Consider the following 17,841-nt stretch of genomic DNA (forward strand, 5'->3'; position numbering starts at 1 on the left):
ATAAACCTGTTGGACCATAACCTGGTGTGGTGTGATTTTTAACTTTTTTAAGGTTGTAAGCATTCCTATCTCAGCTACTCTCCCAGGCAGTGCACCCCACATTTCCACCATCCTCTGGGTGAAAACATGTTTTCCACCTAAACCTTTCACCTTAGAAGCATGCTCCCTCATCACTCATCCCTTGGACAGCATATATTGCCCATCCTTAGTTGCCATTCTGACGTGGTGCTAGGTTGCCTTCCTGAACCACTGCAGTCTTGTGCTAAATGTCGAACCACAATGGCATTGGGGGAGGGACGGTGGAGTTCCAGGATTTTTACGCAATGACTGGATTTAATCTGCAAATCGGTGTTACAACGCTATATAGACATGATTTGGAGATGCCGGTGTGAGAAACAAAGCTCACTCACTTCGATAATTGCAGTCCGAGACGAAAATCTGAATCAGCAGTGTCCTTTATTTTACACTTGCAAGTGGGTGTAATGTCCCCAAGGCAGGAACAAAAACACACCAAATTCAACAAACTCTCAAAATTTATATAATTTGGGTCCCTACATATTTTTTCTTATTTCATTGTTTTCCCCCCCCATTTACATCATTCACTTCCCTAAGACTGATCCCACCACCCCTGCTTATCCGGCCTTGTCCGTGATAGAATGCTTATCTCTGGCCTCATAAGGTCGTTTGACGTCATCCCACTGCAGGTCATCGTTAGGCATATTCTTTCCATCTGGGCCTCTCCGGAGGCCACTCTGATCTTTATGACCTCTTTAATTAGGGTTTGTTCCTGTGTCTCCGTACAAGTGGGAAACAGATGTTTTTACCTACTGTTATACAAGCCGAGGTCATCCCCTTACAACTTCTTATCTATTTGCCCATACATCTACCATTGTTTTGCAATCACGTTTCATGCTGACATACCATTTATAATTGGTACGAAAACAATTATATATTTCCTCTACATAGTTTCCATTCTTGTTGACTCAGCTCTTTGCTGAAACAATTACACACTGATGTGAGTTCATTTACTCCGTATTAGAAATTATAATTGCAGAAATACATTAATTTACCTATATCCCACAATTTCCCCTTTTTCTTTTTTTTACCATTTGTTATCTTCTGCATTTTTTCTTTTAAACATCGCCCCCGAAATTCGCAAGCATCATTCCGGAGATTTCATCCATCTTGATCTCACTCATCTCCTCATCATTTAATCGATAAAGTTCCTCTGTCTGATTCCCTTTTAGGGGCATCTGTTTCATCAAGGCTGTTTCAATCAGCCTCTGGGTGAGCCCTCGTATACAGGGTATGATACAACAGCCAATGGCCACCAATACCCCGACTACTACTATCAGGGAAGTAAGGATAGAAACCACCACCCCCTTCCATTTTCCAAACCAGGATTCAAGCCATCCCGTGAGAGATGTGTCTACTCCTGAATTCTCAGCCAGTTCGTCTGCTAAAGTAGTCAATCCCCGTAAGGCCCGAGTAATTGAACCATCAGGCGCAGTATTATTAGGAATAAAGGTACAACAGCTTCCTCCTAACATCACACACACCCCCTTTTTCTGCTAAAATCATATCAAGGGCTATTCTGTTTTCCCATGCCATTCTACTTGTCGCATCAAGCTGTTCTGATATTCCTTTAACCGCATCTCTTGTATAATTTATAAATCGTTGTTGATTATAGAAAATGTAATTTATCCAATCTACATTTTTATTAATTGTTACCCACCAAAAGAGAGCTGACTCAAAGCCTGCTGCAATCTGGTTACGAGCCTTGAATTCGTCAGGCACTCCCCTAGGGACTCCTACCGAATCGAGATAAATCCTGTCATCAAAAGAAGTGTCTAACAGTAATCTCTTACCCCTTCCCTTTTTCCCTACTATCTTTTCCTTCTCAAATGCCAAGGTAAATGGAATTGCCAATTGTATAATTGCACATATCCCTCTCCAATCCGGAGGTAGGGTGGGTCTCAATATTTTGCCTCCACCATACCACCACAGATCCGCTCGGGGAACCTTTAGTGCTGAGTAGTTCCCTCCCTTCTCCGTTTCGGTAACATTCTTAATCTCTGTACATAATTTCAGCTCCCCCAAATCTCTCGACCGATTTGTACCTCGCCTGCGCACACATGACGTGTGATTTCCAACTGCGGCGGAAAATGTGGGGGGAACTTGTACATCTTTCTTCTCCAAGGGAGGGAACATCAGAAATAGGGAGGTACAATTCCTATCATTCCATGCAGTCTCATCCTGGTACAGGGCTATCATACATTTCATGCCCTTCCTGTCTCGCTTCCACCCGAGTGGAAAGGGAACCACCTGGGCCACTGGCCTACCGGAGGCACATGCATAGCAATTGCTTTTGTTCAGACTTTTTACAGTATACTTTACCCATTCAACCCAGGCATTTGCATCCCCGTACCCAGTTTCTATTTCGATAGTCTGTTTCAAGTCCTTTACCTCTATAATTTTTACTACTTTAGGATCATCGGGAGGGGTGAAAGGTTCTATCTTATTACCCAGTAATTCTACCCATTTTCCCTGTCCTACGCTAATTCGAAAACAACAGCCCACGAAATCCTTCCCATTTGCTTTCATTTCGATCCCAAATGTTTCATTTAATTGTATCTCATAAGTGCCCCCTCCCCAGAATTGCTTCGTGCCATGTGGTTTTCCTTATTGTTAGGTATATTGGGTTACACTTTTTATCGGGACAATCGCGAGCTGATCGGAAGGGGGCCCGGTGTACTGTGACGAGACCATTATACCAAGTACCATCCCCAAGGCCATCCCCATAGGACTTAAGATGTATCTCAGAGCTGCGGTACTGTCTCTGATTATCTACATCCCCACAATTTATTAAGCTGCATGCATCAGCGTCTATTACTTGTGGATTATCAGACTCAGGAACCGTTAATAATACATATGAAAATAATATTTGACAAAATCCCGATACTAAGAGGGCTAGCATCATAACTCTAAGCATTCCCAGTATTCTAAACATCATGCTGAAGCACAAAAAGACTTAATATACAATCTTACAGAAATAATCCCGCGCTCGCGTCGCCACTGTATAGTCAGTTACTCAAAGTCTCTTTAGTCAGAGTTTCAGCGGGTCTTGCGTTGATTCGGCTGTCCAGAATTCTTCCTCAGCTGGAGGGTCCACTGGCCCTTTGATCCGAGTGTAGTGAGTCCAGCCTTTCTCCACCGTCCTGATTGCTGTTTCGGTCAAAAGAGCCTGGTACGGCCCTTCCCAGTCCGGCTGCAATTTAGTCTCTGTCCATGATTTTACTAAGATCCAATCACCCGGCCGGATGGGGTGAACAGTGAATTCAAGGGGCGGAGTCTGAGGAAAGATAAAGAGGAGGACAAGCCCAGTATATACTTGTTTAAAAATAAATCTTTAGTTTCGGGAATTGGCAATTCTCCATTCGTTCCCAGATAAGGTAATCCAAATAAGATTTCATAGGGGGATAGTCCCAAATCTTTCCTCTGCCAAGGGACAAGCCCAAAAGACCTCCTTTAAATCTATTACACTAAACCATTTGTGATCATGAGGGATCTTACTTAATAACGTATAGGGGTTTGGCACTATTGGGTGCCTGATCTGTACTATTCGATTTAATGTTCTCAAATCCTGCACCAATCGATAAGTTCCATCAGATTTCCGCACTGGTAGAATTGGGGTATTATAAGGAGACATACATGGCTCCAACAGTCCATCTCTAATCAGTCCTTCAATTACTGGCTGCAGTCCTCGTTTACCTTCTATGGAAATAGGACATTGTCGCTCACAGACAACGTCCCCTTTCCGTTTTAAATTTATTAAAAGGGGAGGGATCTGTAGTTTTCCACGATTCCCTTCTCTAGCCCATACAACAGGGTCTATCTCTCTCTCCACATCCTCTGTCAACATTGCCAGTTGTACAACTAATTCTTTTTCCTGAATTCCAATCTCCAATCCTAAGAGGATAATTAAGTCTCTCCCTAGTAAGTTACTTCCTATATCAGGGATATACAGCAGTTCCCCTGTGACCCTATCCTTAGGACCTTCTATCATCATAGGTTCAAATACTGGAACAGTAAATCCTTCCCCTTTTACCCCCGAAACAGTAATTGACCGTGTTGACACTTCTGCTTTCTTTGGTTTAAAATTCAGCGATGACCGTGCTGCCCCCGTATCTACTAGGAAGACTACCTCTTCCCTACAGGGTCCCACCTTCAAGTTTATCAAGGGTTCCTGGTGGGCCCCCGAGGGCAGGAACCCCTGATACTCCTATTCTTCATCAAAATTCATAAGCGGAATTGCCCTTTATTCCCTTTGTAGATCAGGACACTCCCGCTTAAAATGCCCTATCTTTCCGCAATAATAGCATCCTGCCTGTGGAGACCTCCATCTCTGCCTCTGTCGCTCGAACCCTCCATCAAATGCTCCCCCGTGTGCTGTCCCTCTCCCTCTTCCTCTCTGTCCTACATGCTGCCACCCGCCACTCCGGTTGCTCACTATTGCTTCCATTCTTTTCTTAACTACCTCATCAACCGTAGCTACCATCATTTTCACCTTCTGTTTTTGTCTCTCATCCTCCCTCTTTACAAACACTTTCTGTGCCTCTCTTAACAATTCATCTAATGGTTTTTCACTCCACCCTTCTATCTTCTGTATCTTTCTCTGTATGTCTGGCCATGCCTTTGTCATAAAATGTACTTTCAAAAGACCCTGTGCCACTGAGGGAGTCTCATCTTTCTCCTGTCTAACTTAAAGGCTTTAGTCAAATTCTGTGACTTCGGAACTGCCTCTCTTATTCCTCTTCGAATAAGGTCTTTCAATTCCCTCATTTCTTCTCTATGCTCCGGGTTTTGGTTTTCCCACTGGGGGTCTCTGAGGGGAAACTTCACCTCTCCCTGTCCAGCATCCCCATCTCCAATGGGGTGTTCCCCGTCCCATATTTTAATGGCAGCTGCTCGTATAAGTTCCCTTTCTTCCCCAGTAAATAGTATATTCAAAATAGACATTAACTCAGCCCAGGTATACAGACTGGGCCCCAAAAATTGATCAATTTGTTCAGACAACCCTACCGGATCCTCAACCAGGACCTTCATTTCCTTCTTAAATGTTCTGACCTCCCCACTGGTGAGGGGGGCACTTACAGACCCAATCTCTTTGTCCCCTATGGGTACCTCCCGAAGGGGATAAGTCGTTACGTTCTCCCTTTTTTTTTGTTTAAAGAAATATTGCAATATTTCTAGCTCCCCATAACTTCAAACACCAATTCATCAATTCATGCTTGACTAACTTTTAAAGCCTGTTCCTAACTTGTAAATATATTTATATATTTACGTTCATTTATTCAGTATGTAGTATTTAAAATGTAAAATGCATACAGTTCCCAATTTTGAAATCCACTGTAATCACCCAGTTTTAGTCCCTTAATTTAAATCCAAAATTAGTTTTCTTAAGTAGTCCTGACCAATCGTTGCTCAATTGCAATACTATAGGTCGTAAAATAATCAGAGCTGCCTTAAAAGAATTTGTCTATTCAAGTTTAAAAAACCTTCTAATGCATGAACAATGGCCGAATCCAAGGTCACAGATATTAATCATAGAATTTTGTTTTTACTACAATCTAATGTTGAACTGAAACTTCAACTGTCCTCCATAAATCGCTTTTATGTAAAGATAAAAGAGATTAGTTAGAAACTGATGGTAAGGCAGTCATGACCTGTAAAAAGAACAGGAGTTATCATTCTTTCTTTTTTTCATAATCTCTATAGAATCCTTAACCTTAAAAGAAATCATGTTAAGTTTCCATAATAAAAATCAGATTCAAAACAGTCCTGGAACTCAAGCTCCAGGGAATAAAACGCAAACATTCAATCACCAACAAACAAATGTGCATTCAAACCAAATTACAAAGGGTTAAACTTTCTAGTAGCTGTACAGCTCTTTTCATTTTCTCTCTCTCACTCATTGACATTTAAATTCAGATATTTACAAACCCAGTCTTCGTCCAACCTGTACTTTGGCCAGAAGACGGCGGGACGAAGAATGGATTCCTTAGTCCATACAAAGCAACAATATTTAATCATCTGTCTCCCTTGTACAAGTATTATTTTGCCAATTCCACAACATCCTGCCTAAAGGACTTTCTGGAGGTATGTTGTAAGGGACCCCACCTCCATTTCCATTGCCTTTTTCTCTTTTGTTTTCCTAGAGGCTTTTTCCTTACCCACAGCACAACCCATATTGAGTTCCTTCGTTAGTCCCTTATTAACTACTAAAACTCAATCCCGGCCACCAAGGCAATACTTAAAAGTCAATTTTCTTACCCTGGTCTGTGCACAGAGTTGCCTGGCCCCTTTTCGCCGTATTTTCTATCAACCTCCTCTCACTGTCTGATTCAGATGTCTCTCTTGTAGGATTCACACCAGTCACCCAAGGGAGCGGACCAAAACGGGACACGAGACTGCTCCTCAATGGGGAAGGGGATGCGTCTTTCCAGTGTCCAAGGCCAGCCACTCTCCCCGGCGATGGAAGAAAATCCCGGATGAGCCCCAATTGTGAGAAACAAAGCTCACTCACTTCAATAATTGCAGTCCGAGATGAAAATCTGAATCAGCAGTGTCCTTTATTTTACACTTGCAAGTGGGTGTAATGTCCCCAAGGCAGGGACAAAAACACACCAAATTCAACAAACTCTCGAAATTTATATAATTTGGGTCCCTACATATTTTTTCTTATTTCATTGTTTCCCCGCCCCCATTTAGATTAGATTAGATTACTTACAGTGTGGAAACAGGCCCTTCGGCCCAACAAGTCCACACCGACCCGCCGAAGCGTAACCCATCCATACCCCTACATTTACCCCTTTACCTAACACTACGGGCAATTTAGCATGGCCAATTCACCTGACTTGCACATCTTTGGACTGTGGGAGGAAACCGGAGCACCCGGAGGAAACCCACGCAGACACGGGGAGAACGTGCAAACTCCACACAGTCAGTCGCCTGAGGCGGGAATTGAACCCGGGTCTCTGGCGCTGCGAGGCAGCAGTGCTAACCACTGTGCCACCGTGCCGCCCACGTTTACATCATTCACTTCCCTAAGACTGATCCCACCACCCCTGCTTATCCGGCCTTGTCCGTGATAGAATGCTTATCTCTGGCCTCATAAGGTTGTTTGACGTCATCCCACTGCAGGTCATCGTTAGGCATATTCTTTCCATCTGGGCCTCTCCGGAGGCCACTCTGATCTTTATGACCTCTTTAATTAGGGTTTGTTCCTGTGTCTCCGTACAAGTGGGAAACAGATGTTTTTACCTACTGTTATACAAGCCGAGGTCATCCCCTTACAATTTCTTATCTATTTGCCCATACATCTACATTGTTTTGCAATCACGTTTCATGCTGACATACCATTTTTAACTAATACGAAAACAATTATATATTTCCTTTACATAGTTTCCATTCTTGTTGACTCAGCTCTTGGCTGAAACAATTACACACTGATGTGAGTTCATTTACTCTGTATTAGAAATTATAATTGCAGAAATAACATTAATTTACCTATATCCCACACCGGTGTTGGACTAGGGTGTACAATGTTAAAAATCACACAACACCAGGTTATAGTCGAACAGGTTTAATTGGAAACACTAACTTTTGGTGCACCGCTCCTTCATCAGTGGTTGTGGAGGACACAATTGGAAGACACAGAATTTATAGCAAAAGTTTACAGTGTGATGTAACTGAAATTATATATTGAAAAATACCTTGATTGTTTGTTGATTCTTTCATCTGTTCGAATACCGTAGTATATACCAAATATATACCAAATACCACTTCTTTCATGTGTAAATCACAAAACTTTTTTTTAAAAGTTACATTCTCAGGTTAACTGTCAGAGGCTGAGGGGTGACCTTATAGAGGTTGACAAAATGATGAGGGGCATGGATAGGGTAAATAGACAAAGTCTTTTCCCTGGGGTTGGGGAGTCCAGAACTAGAGATCATAGGTTTAGGGTGAGAGGGAAAAGTTATCAAAGAAACCTAAGGGGCAACCTTTTCACACAGAGGGTGGTACGTGTATGGAATGAGTTGCCAGAGGATGTGGTGGAGGTTGGTACAATTGCAACATTTAAGAGGCATTTGGATGGGTATATGAATAGGAAGGGTTTGGAGGGATATGGGCTGGGTGCTGGCAGGTGGGACTAGATTGGTTTGGGATAGCTGGTTGGCATGGACGGGTTGGACCGAAGGGTCTGTTTGCATGCTGTACATCTCTATGACTCTATAATTGGTGTTAGCCAGACAATATGTTGAAGGCGTTGGCCCCCTGTGTTCTCTGTCTGTGCCATAATGTTTAGATTGATTCTAATCAGACGCCACAACTTTGAAATTCAGCTGAAGTCCACACTCTCATCCTGCATTCAGGCTACAGCAGTACAATTATGCAGTACAACGGTGTTACATATATTCATGATTTGGAAGAGGATCATGAAGGTACTATTGCCACTTTTGCGCCAGTGTGACCAAAGGTGGTACATATATTAATGATTTTGAAGAGGATTATTGCCATATTTGTGGATATGATGTGGAGGTGCCGGTGTTGGACTTGGATGGACAAAGTCAAAAATCACATGACACCGGCTTATTCTCCAACAGGTTTATTTGAAAATGCAAGCTTTTGGAGACCTTGCTAATTCCTCAGGCAGCTAGTGGGAGACAATATATTGAATCCCGAATTTGTAGTAAAAGATCAAGGGGTCATACAACTTATGCAAATGTATTGATCAAACCTAGATGGCTACTAAGTCTTTAATCCCTCTTTCTCTCACACACACATGTAAATGGGGTGAATTTTGTTTTATTTAAAAAATATACTTTATTCATAAAAATATTTTGATGATCTGTACAATTGGTCATGCCATACATACATAAACATTCCATTTCTTTGCATAGAGATCGAGTAATCATTCATATATATACAAGTCTGTACATTGACCCTCCATATATTTAGCTGAGGTGTCAGCGGAGCCCACTTACTGCATGGGCCCCCTGTTCTTCGTTAGGCAGGCAGACTTTACACAGTGGTCTTTCCCCACCGCGCCTTGGCGGCAGCTGCCCCAAGCTTCAGCGCGTCCCTCAACACGTAGTCCTGGACCATGGAATGTGCCAGTCTGCAACACTCAGTCGGGGTCAACTCATTCAGTTGGAAGATCAACAGGTTTCGGACCGCCCAGAGAGCCTCCTTCACTGAGTTGATGATCCTCCAGGCACAGTTGATGTTCGTCTCGGTGTGCGTCCCGGGGAACAGACCGTAGAGCACGGAGTCCCGCGTCACAGAGCTGCTTAGGACAAACCTCGACAAACACCACTGCATTCGTCTCCAGACTTCCTCTGCGTAGGCACATTCCAGAAGGAGGTGTGTGACAGTCTTGTCCCCTCCGCAGTTGTTTCGAGGGAAACGTGTGATGTGGCAGAGAGTCCGGACGTGCATAAAGGAACTCATGGGCAGAGCCCTTCTCACCACCAGCCAAGCCATGTCTTGGTGCTTGTTGGAAAGTTCTGGCGATGAGGCATTCTGCCAAATGACTTTGACAGTCTGCTCAGGGAACCGCTCGACAGGATCCGCCCTCTCCTTTTCCCGAAGGGTCTCAAGGACACTATGTGCTGACCACTTCCTAATGGACTTGTGGTCAAAGGTGTTTTTCTTCATAAATTTCTCCACGAAGGACAGGTGATACGGAATGGTCCAACTACTCGGAGCGTTCTGCGGCAGCGAGGCCAGGCCCATCCTTCGCAACATCGGGGACAAGTAGAACCTCAGTACGTAGTGACACTTGGTGTTTGCGTACCGGGGATCCACGCACAGCTTGATGCAGCCACACACAAAGGTGGCCATCAGGGTGAGGGTGGCATTGGGTGTATTTTTTCCCCCGTTGCCCAGATCTTTATACAGTGAGTCCCTTCGGACCCGGTCCATCTTTGACCTCCATATAAACTGGAAGATGGCCCGGGTGACTGCAGCGGCACAGGTTCTGGGAATAGGCCAGACCTGTGCCACGTATAATAGCAATGACAGTGCCTCATGCCTGATGATCAGGTTTTTTCCCACGATGGAGAGCGACCGTAGCTTCCATCTGCCCAGTTTCTGCCTCACTTTGCTGATACGCTCCTCCCAAGACTTGGCGCACGCCCCAGCCCCTCCGAACCAAATACCCAGCACCTTCAGGTGGTCGGTCCTGACGGTGAAGAGGATCGAGGATTGGTCGGCCCAGTTCCCGAAGAGCATGGCCTCGCTCTTGCCTCGGTTGACCTTGGCCCCCGAGGCCTGTTCGAACTGGTCACAAATGCACATGAGTCTGCGCACGGACAGCGGATCCGAGCAGAAAACGGCGACGTCATCCATGTAACGGAGGCCTTAACCTGCAGGCCCCCGCTGCCAGGAATAGTCACCCCTCTCAGGCTCGCATCCTTCCTGATGGACTCGACAAATGGCTCTATGCAGCACACAAACAAGGCAGGAGAGAGAGGGCAGCCCTGCCTGACTCCAGAGCTGACTGGGAAGCTATCTGATTCCCACCCGTTGATTGAGACTACACTGACAATGTTGGTGTAGAGCAGTCTGATCCAATTGCAGATTCCCTCCCCAAAGCCCATTTTGGAGAGAACATCTCTCATATACGTGTGTGATATCCTGTCAAAGGCTTTCTCCTGGAGCAGGCTGATCAGGCAGGTGTCCAACCCTCTGTCCTGCACGTAGGCGATCGTATCCCTGAGGAGTGCGAGACTCTCAGCGATTTTCCTGCCCGGCACAGCACAGGTTTGGTCAGGGTGAATCACCGACCCTAGAGCAGACCTGACCCGGTTGGCGATTACCTTTGACAGAATTTTGTAATCTGCATTCAACAGTGAGATTGGTCTCCAATTTTTGAGTTCCTCCCTCTCCCCGTTCCGCTTGTAGACGAGGGTGATGATGCCTTTCCTCATGGATTCACTCATGGTACCTGCCCGAAGCATACTGACATACACCTCCAGCAGGTCCTGGCCAATCAAGTCCCACAGAGCGAAATAGAGCTCGACCGGTAAGCCGTCGCTTCCGGGAGTTTTATTCTTTTTGAAGGACTCGAGGGCCTTGGTCAGCTCGTCCAGAGATAGCGGCTGGTCCAGCCTCTCACGTGTTCTGTCGTTTAAGACCTCCGTGATAGAGGACAGGAATGACTGGGAGGCCGCGCTGTTGGTCGGCTTCGCGTCATACAGACTGGCGTAGAAGGATTTACTGATCCTCATGAAGTCAGCCTGAGATGACGTTAGCGAGCCATCTTCTTCCTTCAGGCTGCTCAGCACAGAGCTCTCTTTGTGCACCTTCTGGAAGAAGAAACGTGAGCACGTCTCGTCCTGCTCCACCGAGCGGACCCTGGACCGGAAGATTATCTTGGAGGCCTCCGAAGCAAAGAGCGAGGCTTGCTGGCCCTTCACCTCCTTGAGGTCCTCCATGACATTGACCCCCATCGTCTGCAGCAGGAGCAGGTTCTGCATACTTTCCTGGAGCTGGGACAGTTTTCCCCGCCTCTCTCTCGCCTCGTGAACACCTTTGAGGATGAAGAACCTCTTGATGTTCCCTTTTACTGTTTCCCACCAGTCCGCTGGGGACTCAAAGAGGGGCTTCACGGTTCTCCAACCTGCGTACTCCCTCTTGAGCTCCTCAATGTTTCCCGGGGTCAACAGCTTCAATGTTCAGCTTCCACGTTCCCTTACCAGCCCGCTGCTCGTCCTGAGGGTGACAGTCGGCCAGCAGGAGGCAGTGGTCAGAGAAGAACACCGGCTTGACGTCGGTGGATCTGACCGAGAGCGTTCGGGACACAAACAGGTAATCTATCCTTGAGCGGATAGACCCGTCTGCCCGTGACCAGGTGTATCTACGCTGCGCTCCGTCTGCAGGGGTGCTGAAGACATCGTGCAGCTTGGCATCTTTTACCGTGTCCATCAGGGCTCTGGACGTGGTGTCCAGTTTACTGTCCCCCCCGCCGGATCATCCATCTGCATCAATGATACAGTTGAAGTCTCCGGGTTAACAGTACCTGAAATTGCATTTGCAGATTTATATTTGCAGGTGCACTCCATTTTGTTCAAAAAACACGCAATCTGTTGTCAGTCAGTCAATGTGGCTTTTTATAAATTCTTACTTTGGAAATAAAACCATTCTGACTCCATGATGAGATACAAAAAGACTCGAAACATGGCCTCACAGCTGAAATGCATTTTCTAAACTAAGGCGTCACCTTTATTCTGGTAAAACCTAAGTTATCTTGAGGCAGGGATTTACATATTAATCACTCATTACCTGCACCTCCATTCTGACTGGTAAAAGATTTAACAGCTGTCTCGGTTGTTCAATATATTTGCATGAGTTGTATGACCCTTTGATCTTTTACTCTAAGTTCTGTGTCTGATTTATTCTTTTCAAAAAAACCTGTTGGACTATAACCCGGTGTCGTGCGATATTTATCCTTGTGGATTACACAAAAATAGGTAGGAAGACAAGTCGTGAGGAAATCTACAGAGGTGTAAAGAGAGGTCAAGTGAGTGGGCAAAACTTGACAGATGAAATACAATATCAGAAAATATGCAGTTATGCATTTTGGCTGATTAATACAAGGCAGAAGAGATGAATATTATTTAAATGGAGAAATATAGCCGAAAGCTGCAGCAGAGGAGGAGACTATGCATGAATATTAAAAAGCTAGTATCCAAATTCAGTGGATAATAGGAAAGGCAGATGGATTATTGGCTTTTCTTTCAAAGGGAAAGGTGTATGAATATAGAGAGACCTTGTTAAAGCTTCAACAGAACCTTCCAGTCAGACTACAGCTGGAAATTTTGAACAGTTTTGGTCTCCTTATCGAAAGAATGATATTCTAACATTGGATGCAATCCAGTAAAGGTTCTTTTCTTTTGAGATAGGTTCCATCAGTTGGGCTTGTATGCACAGAGTTTAGAAGAATGAGAAGCAGAAACTTTATTGAAACATGTTTTGGAGATGCCGGTGTTGGACTGGGTTGTACAAAATTAAAAATCATACAACACCAGGTTATAGTCCAATTGGTTTACTTGGAAGCACTAGCTTTCAGAGCTGATCCTTCATCAGGTGATTGATGAAGGAGCAGCACTCCAAAAGCTAGTGCTTCCAAGTAAACCGGTTGGACTATAACCTATTATTGAAACATACCGGATTTGTATCTGAATTGACAGGGTTGATGCAGAGAGATTGTTTCCCTTGGGTCTAGGACCAGATTGAATAACAGCGAACCAGATCAAGTATGGGGTCAGTCAATAAAGACAGAGATTGAGGAGGACTTCTTTTCTCTCAGGGTGTAATGAATCTATGGCATTCCTTCCTGCATAAGGCTGTGGAGACATGGCTGAGATAAACAGATTTCTAGTCATAAGGACAGGAAAGTGGACTTACGCATTATCAGACCAGCCATGATCTAATACAATGGCACAGCATATATGATGAGCTTACTTCTATACTTAGATCTTTTGGTCTTACGGTACAGTAGTGGTATAGTATCCTTAGTAGTTTAGATGGTGCATTGATACAAAGAAAAAAGTACAGTACAACACAGGAACAGGCCCTGCAGCCCACCAAGGTTATACTGACACGTGATGCCTTCTAAAGTAAAAATCTTTTGCCTCTAAGCTGTCTGTTTCCCTCTATTCTCTGCCTATTCATATCTCTGTCAAGACACCTCTTAGACATTGTTATTGTATCCGCCTCCACAACCTCCTCTGCAGGCCATTCTGTGCGCTTACCACACTGCATAAGACATCGTCTTTCACATCCCCTTTAAACGTACACCCCTTTACCTTAAACCTATGTCCCTAGTAACTGACAGTTCCACCCTGGGAAACAGACTTTGTCCATACCTGTCATAGTTTTGTAAACTTCAATTAGGCCGCTCCTCATCCTTTGTTGTTCAGGTGAAAACAAACCAGTTTGTCCACTTTCTCCTCATAGCCTATATCCTCCAAACCAGGCAATATCCTGGTAAACTGTTTCTGCACCCTTTTCAAAGCCTCCACATCCTTCTTGTAATGCGGCAACCAGAACTGTAGACAATATTTCAAATGTGACCTGCTAAAATTCTATACAACTGCAACATGATTTGTCATGATGCTTTTGAGCGTGTTGCTAAAGCTCCTTCTGGTTGTTACCTTTCTGAATACAAAAGTATTTATGAACAACTTTTACTTGTTTTCATGTGTCTGAATTAATTACAAGGAAAAACTGGACTCTTGTGACACAGTACTAGTATCCATAGCTCTGAGCCTAAAGGTCTCTGTCCAAGTCTCACCTACTTTAGAGATATGCCATTACATCTCTGAATAGGTTGATTAGAAAATATTAAAAGGAAAAACTGATGGAATTCTTGTGCTGCAGTGGTAGTGTCTCTTCCTCTGAATTAAGTAGGCCTAAATTCAATTCCCACCTGCTCCAGAGTTATATAATACCATTTCTGGAAATGTTGATTAGAAAATATTAAACTAGTGAAATTTACTTTGTTATCTTTCAAAAGGAGGGACACAGCATTGAACATAGACAGAGCTCAATCATGAATATTTATTCACAGTAAGTTGCAGAAATAGGACAAAAGGACATCTCACAAAATTTCAAAGGAAAAATTAGGATTTATGCTGTGAATTTCCAAACGTAATTCCTTATCCAGAATTATTTTATAAGGTTAGTGTGTAAGAATAACAGTACAGAAGGTGTAAAACAGCCAGAGGTAACTAAAAGAAAAAAAAGCATCAAATTATTATAATGTGGAATGTGCTGACTAAAGGTGTGATGAAAGCAGATTCAGTAATTAGTTCCAAAAGGTAATTGTACAAATATTTGATGTAGAAAATTTGTACAGCTACAGGGAAAGAGCAGAGAAATTTGAGTAATTAGATAGTAATAGTACGGACATAAAATACCAAGTAACATCTTTCTATGTTCTATCTTTCTATAGTTCAATACTATAAACAAGACTATGCTTTTGTTGATAGACCTTCCTAATGCATCCCTCCTCCATCTTGAAATATTTCTCATTTCCTTATGAGCTCATTTTAAAGTAGAAGTGGAGAGAGTCTTGTCAGACAATGGAATCAAAAGTTATCAGAGGTAGATGGGAATGTGGCATTTGTTATGAAGGTATAGAGGTGTTCTATACATTTTAAGAGAGAGAGGAAGTGAGCAAGGACTTTCTAAAAGCACAGAGTGTCCTGAATAATTTTAAAATGTAATATTTGGTTGAAACAAATAGCTGGAGTTGCATTGCTATGGAACAAAAAACAAATTTAAATTCAGCCAATCTGTTTAAATTATGCCCCAGATACCAACATTCAATCAAATTTGAATTTCATGTTTTTATGACATCAAACCAATGACATGATCCAATGCTTTGGGGTATAAAACCAGACATTTTGAACAGTTAGGGGGAGAACTGCCAAGAAAAACAATCAGTATAGACTGAGAGCCAAATAGTTCTCTGAAAGGTACCTGCCCATAAGAAATTGGTGCAACAGTTCACCAAAGCTGACCTAGAGATAAATCTACAGAGGAAAATTGACAAAGGAGAATCGACAAAGCTGACTGCTTTTGAAACATGATTTTGTTTTTTGTAAATCTTCATCAGTTTTTTTGATTGAACCAGTATTTTAGTGGGAGGTAAATGATAGGTTTAAGATAAACGAGTTGTAAATAGTTATGGTTTAATGTTTAGATTAGATTACTTACAGTGTGAAAACAGGCCCTTCGGCTCAACAAGTCCACACCGACCTGCCAAAGCGCCACCCACCCAGGACCATTCCCCTCTTCACCTAACACTACGGGCAATTTAGCATGGCCAATTCACTTGACCTGCACATTTTTGGATTGTGGGAGGAAACCAGAGCACCCGGAGGAAACCCACGTAGACCCAGGGAGAATGTGCAAACTCCACACAGAGAGTCGCCTGAGGTGGGAATGGAAGCCAGGTCTTTGGCGCTGTGCCGCCCACATGTTCTCTGTTAGACTTAAAGAATAAAATTATTAATTTTTACTTCAAATAGTGACCTCTGGGATAGTTCTTTGCCTCTCAAAATTTAACAGGTTACAGTGCGAGGTGGACGTCTCTAGGCGTCAGGTTTAAATTAGCAGAGGGTTTTTCCCCATGTCATAACACATTCAAATCACAAACAGTTCTGGTATGATCTAATTAAATGGCAAAGCAAGCCTGAGGGACTGAAGGGTTTCCTTCTGCTCCTCATTCATACACAATATCTCTTTTCATTTTTTTGATGACTTAGTCCACACTTAGGCTTTAAACAGCACATTCTAAATTTAATCGTAACCATATGATTTTTAGCAGATGTCCATTTAGCTCAGCAACATTGCCTTCATATGTAGATTTAATAAATTTAACTCCAGGTGACCCTCCAGTCAATGTGATGGGACTTTCTTTAATGGCATGTTAAAGCTTCTATTGCTTGGCCTGTAAAACCAAATCCTCAGCAAACCAGTCAACCTCTTGAGAGGTTTCCAGCATCCTCAATATTTTGCCTTGTTCTAAACTGCCATTTCCACTTCATGTTACACATTACAGAATATGAATTAAAGAACAGCAGGAAGTTATTTTGGTATACTGACCAAAATCCTTTTCTCAAGCAATGTCTGGTTATCCATTGTCACACTGTTTGTGAAATCAGGCTGTGTGCTAAATTCTTAGCTCTGACTTCCTGGATCTGTTTACTGGCAAAGGAAAGTGAGATAATGTGTCTTCACCAATGGGCTCTTGGCTTTATTCCAGCTTTGGGGAAAAGTTCAAACAGCTAAATTGTGAATACGCTTTGGCAGGATTTGCAGATGCGAGAAACTTGGCTGATTTCTGTGAGGATATGTTTGTGACGTCTGAACACCCCTTGTGCACAACAATTACTTTGGAAGTTATTCTGTGGTCATTGAACTTCTTTTCAATATAAGAAACAGTCAATCTCCCAATCTGCAATACTGTTCAGTTAAATCATGCCTAATTTGTATCTTAACTCTGTCAGTCTGTCCTGATGCCAGAACGGAGCTAAATAAACATATTAATACCTGTTTTAAAATGTCCAATTGTCACTTCATCCCAACAACATTTTGGAGGAGAGAGCTCCAGATTTCCACTCTCTTTTGTGTAGAGAGTGCTTTGTGACATTGCTCCTGGACACACTGGCTCTAATTTTATAGTTATGCTGTCGTATTTGGGATTAAATGGACCACTGTTTACCCAACAACAATGTTATGGTGAAATCATGGAATGTTACAGCACAGGAAAGTGTTCTGCTTCCTCTTTGGTAGATCTTCACAATTAGTGCTAATCTTCTCTTTACCCAGACCTTTTTTTTTGCCAAGTGTTTCTCCAATTCTCTTTTGTAAAGTTATTGTTGCACCCTTTAATGCAGGTGTATTCCAGCTCACATAAGTCCCTGCATTAAAAATGTTTTTGTTTGTGTCAAATGGAATCAATTTAATTACTCTCTCAAATCATTTATGGTTTTGAACGTTATTATCAATCTCCTCTTAAGCTTTTCTGCTTTAGAGGAAAACATGAATCAGTACTTTAATTACAATATACTGAGCAGATGCTGGTGAAAAATCAAAAGTGTTGTAAATATTCTGGCAGCATCTCTGGAAATAGAAAAGGGCCTGGATCTTCTGAGGAGCAAGGTTTTCATTAGATTGCTACTGCACACACATTTTCCCAACTCAATGCTGCACTACTTTATGCTGCAACTAGACAAAACGCTAATGCGGCCACATTTGGAATAT

At 43.1% G+C, this 17,841-nt stretch overlaps 1 protein-coding gene across 1 annotated transcript; it reads right to left on the minus strand.

Moving 5' to 3' along the window:
* Positions 1 to 9,084: 9,084 nt before the first annotated feature.
* LOC148136012 (uncharacterized) lies at positions 9,085 to 10,413 on the minus strand. The gene has a single exon (XM_087984014.1). The coding sequence runs from the start codon at positions 10,411 to 10,413 to the stop codon at positions 9,085 to 9,087; it is 1,329 nt and encodes a 442-aa protein (XP_087840140.1).
* Positions 10,414 to 17,841: the final 7,428 nt, after the last annotated feature.

Source organism: Chiloscyllium plagiosum, unplaced genomic scaffold (genome assembly GCF_037043375.1).
Source record: "Chiloscyllium plagiosum isolate Xiang-an unplaced genomic scaffold, Cpla_swu_hap1 HiC_scaffold_47, whole genome shotgun sequence".
Classification (NCBI taxonomy): domain Eukaryota; kingdom Metazoa; phylum Chordata; class Chondrichthyes; order Orectolobiformes; family Hemiscylliidae; genus Chiloscyllium; species Chiloscyllium plagiosum.

Excerpts from the sequence above, each read along its gene's own strand:
- LOC148136012 (XM_087984014.1), bottom strand. The coding sequence starts at position 10,413 with ATGGATGACGTCGCCGTTTTCTGCTCGGATCCGCTGTCCGTGCGCAGA.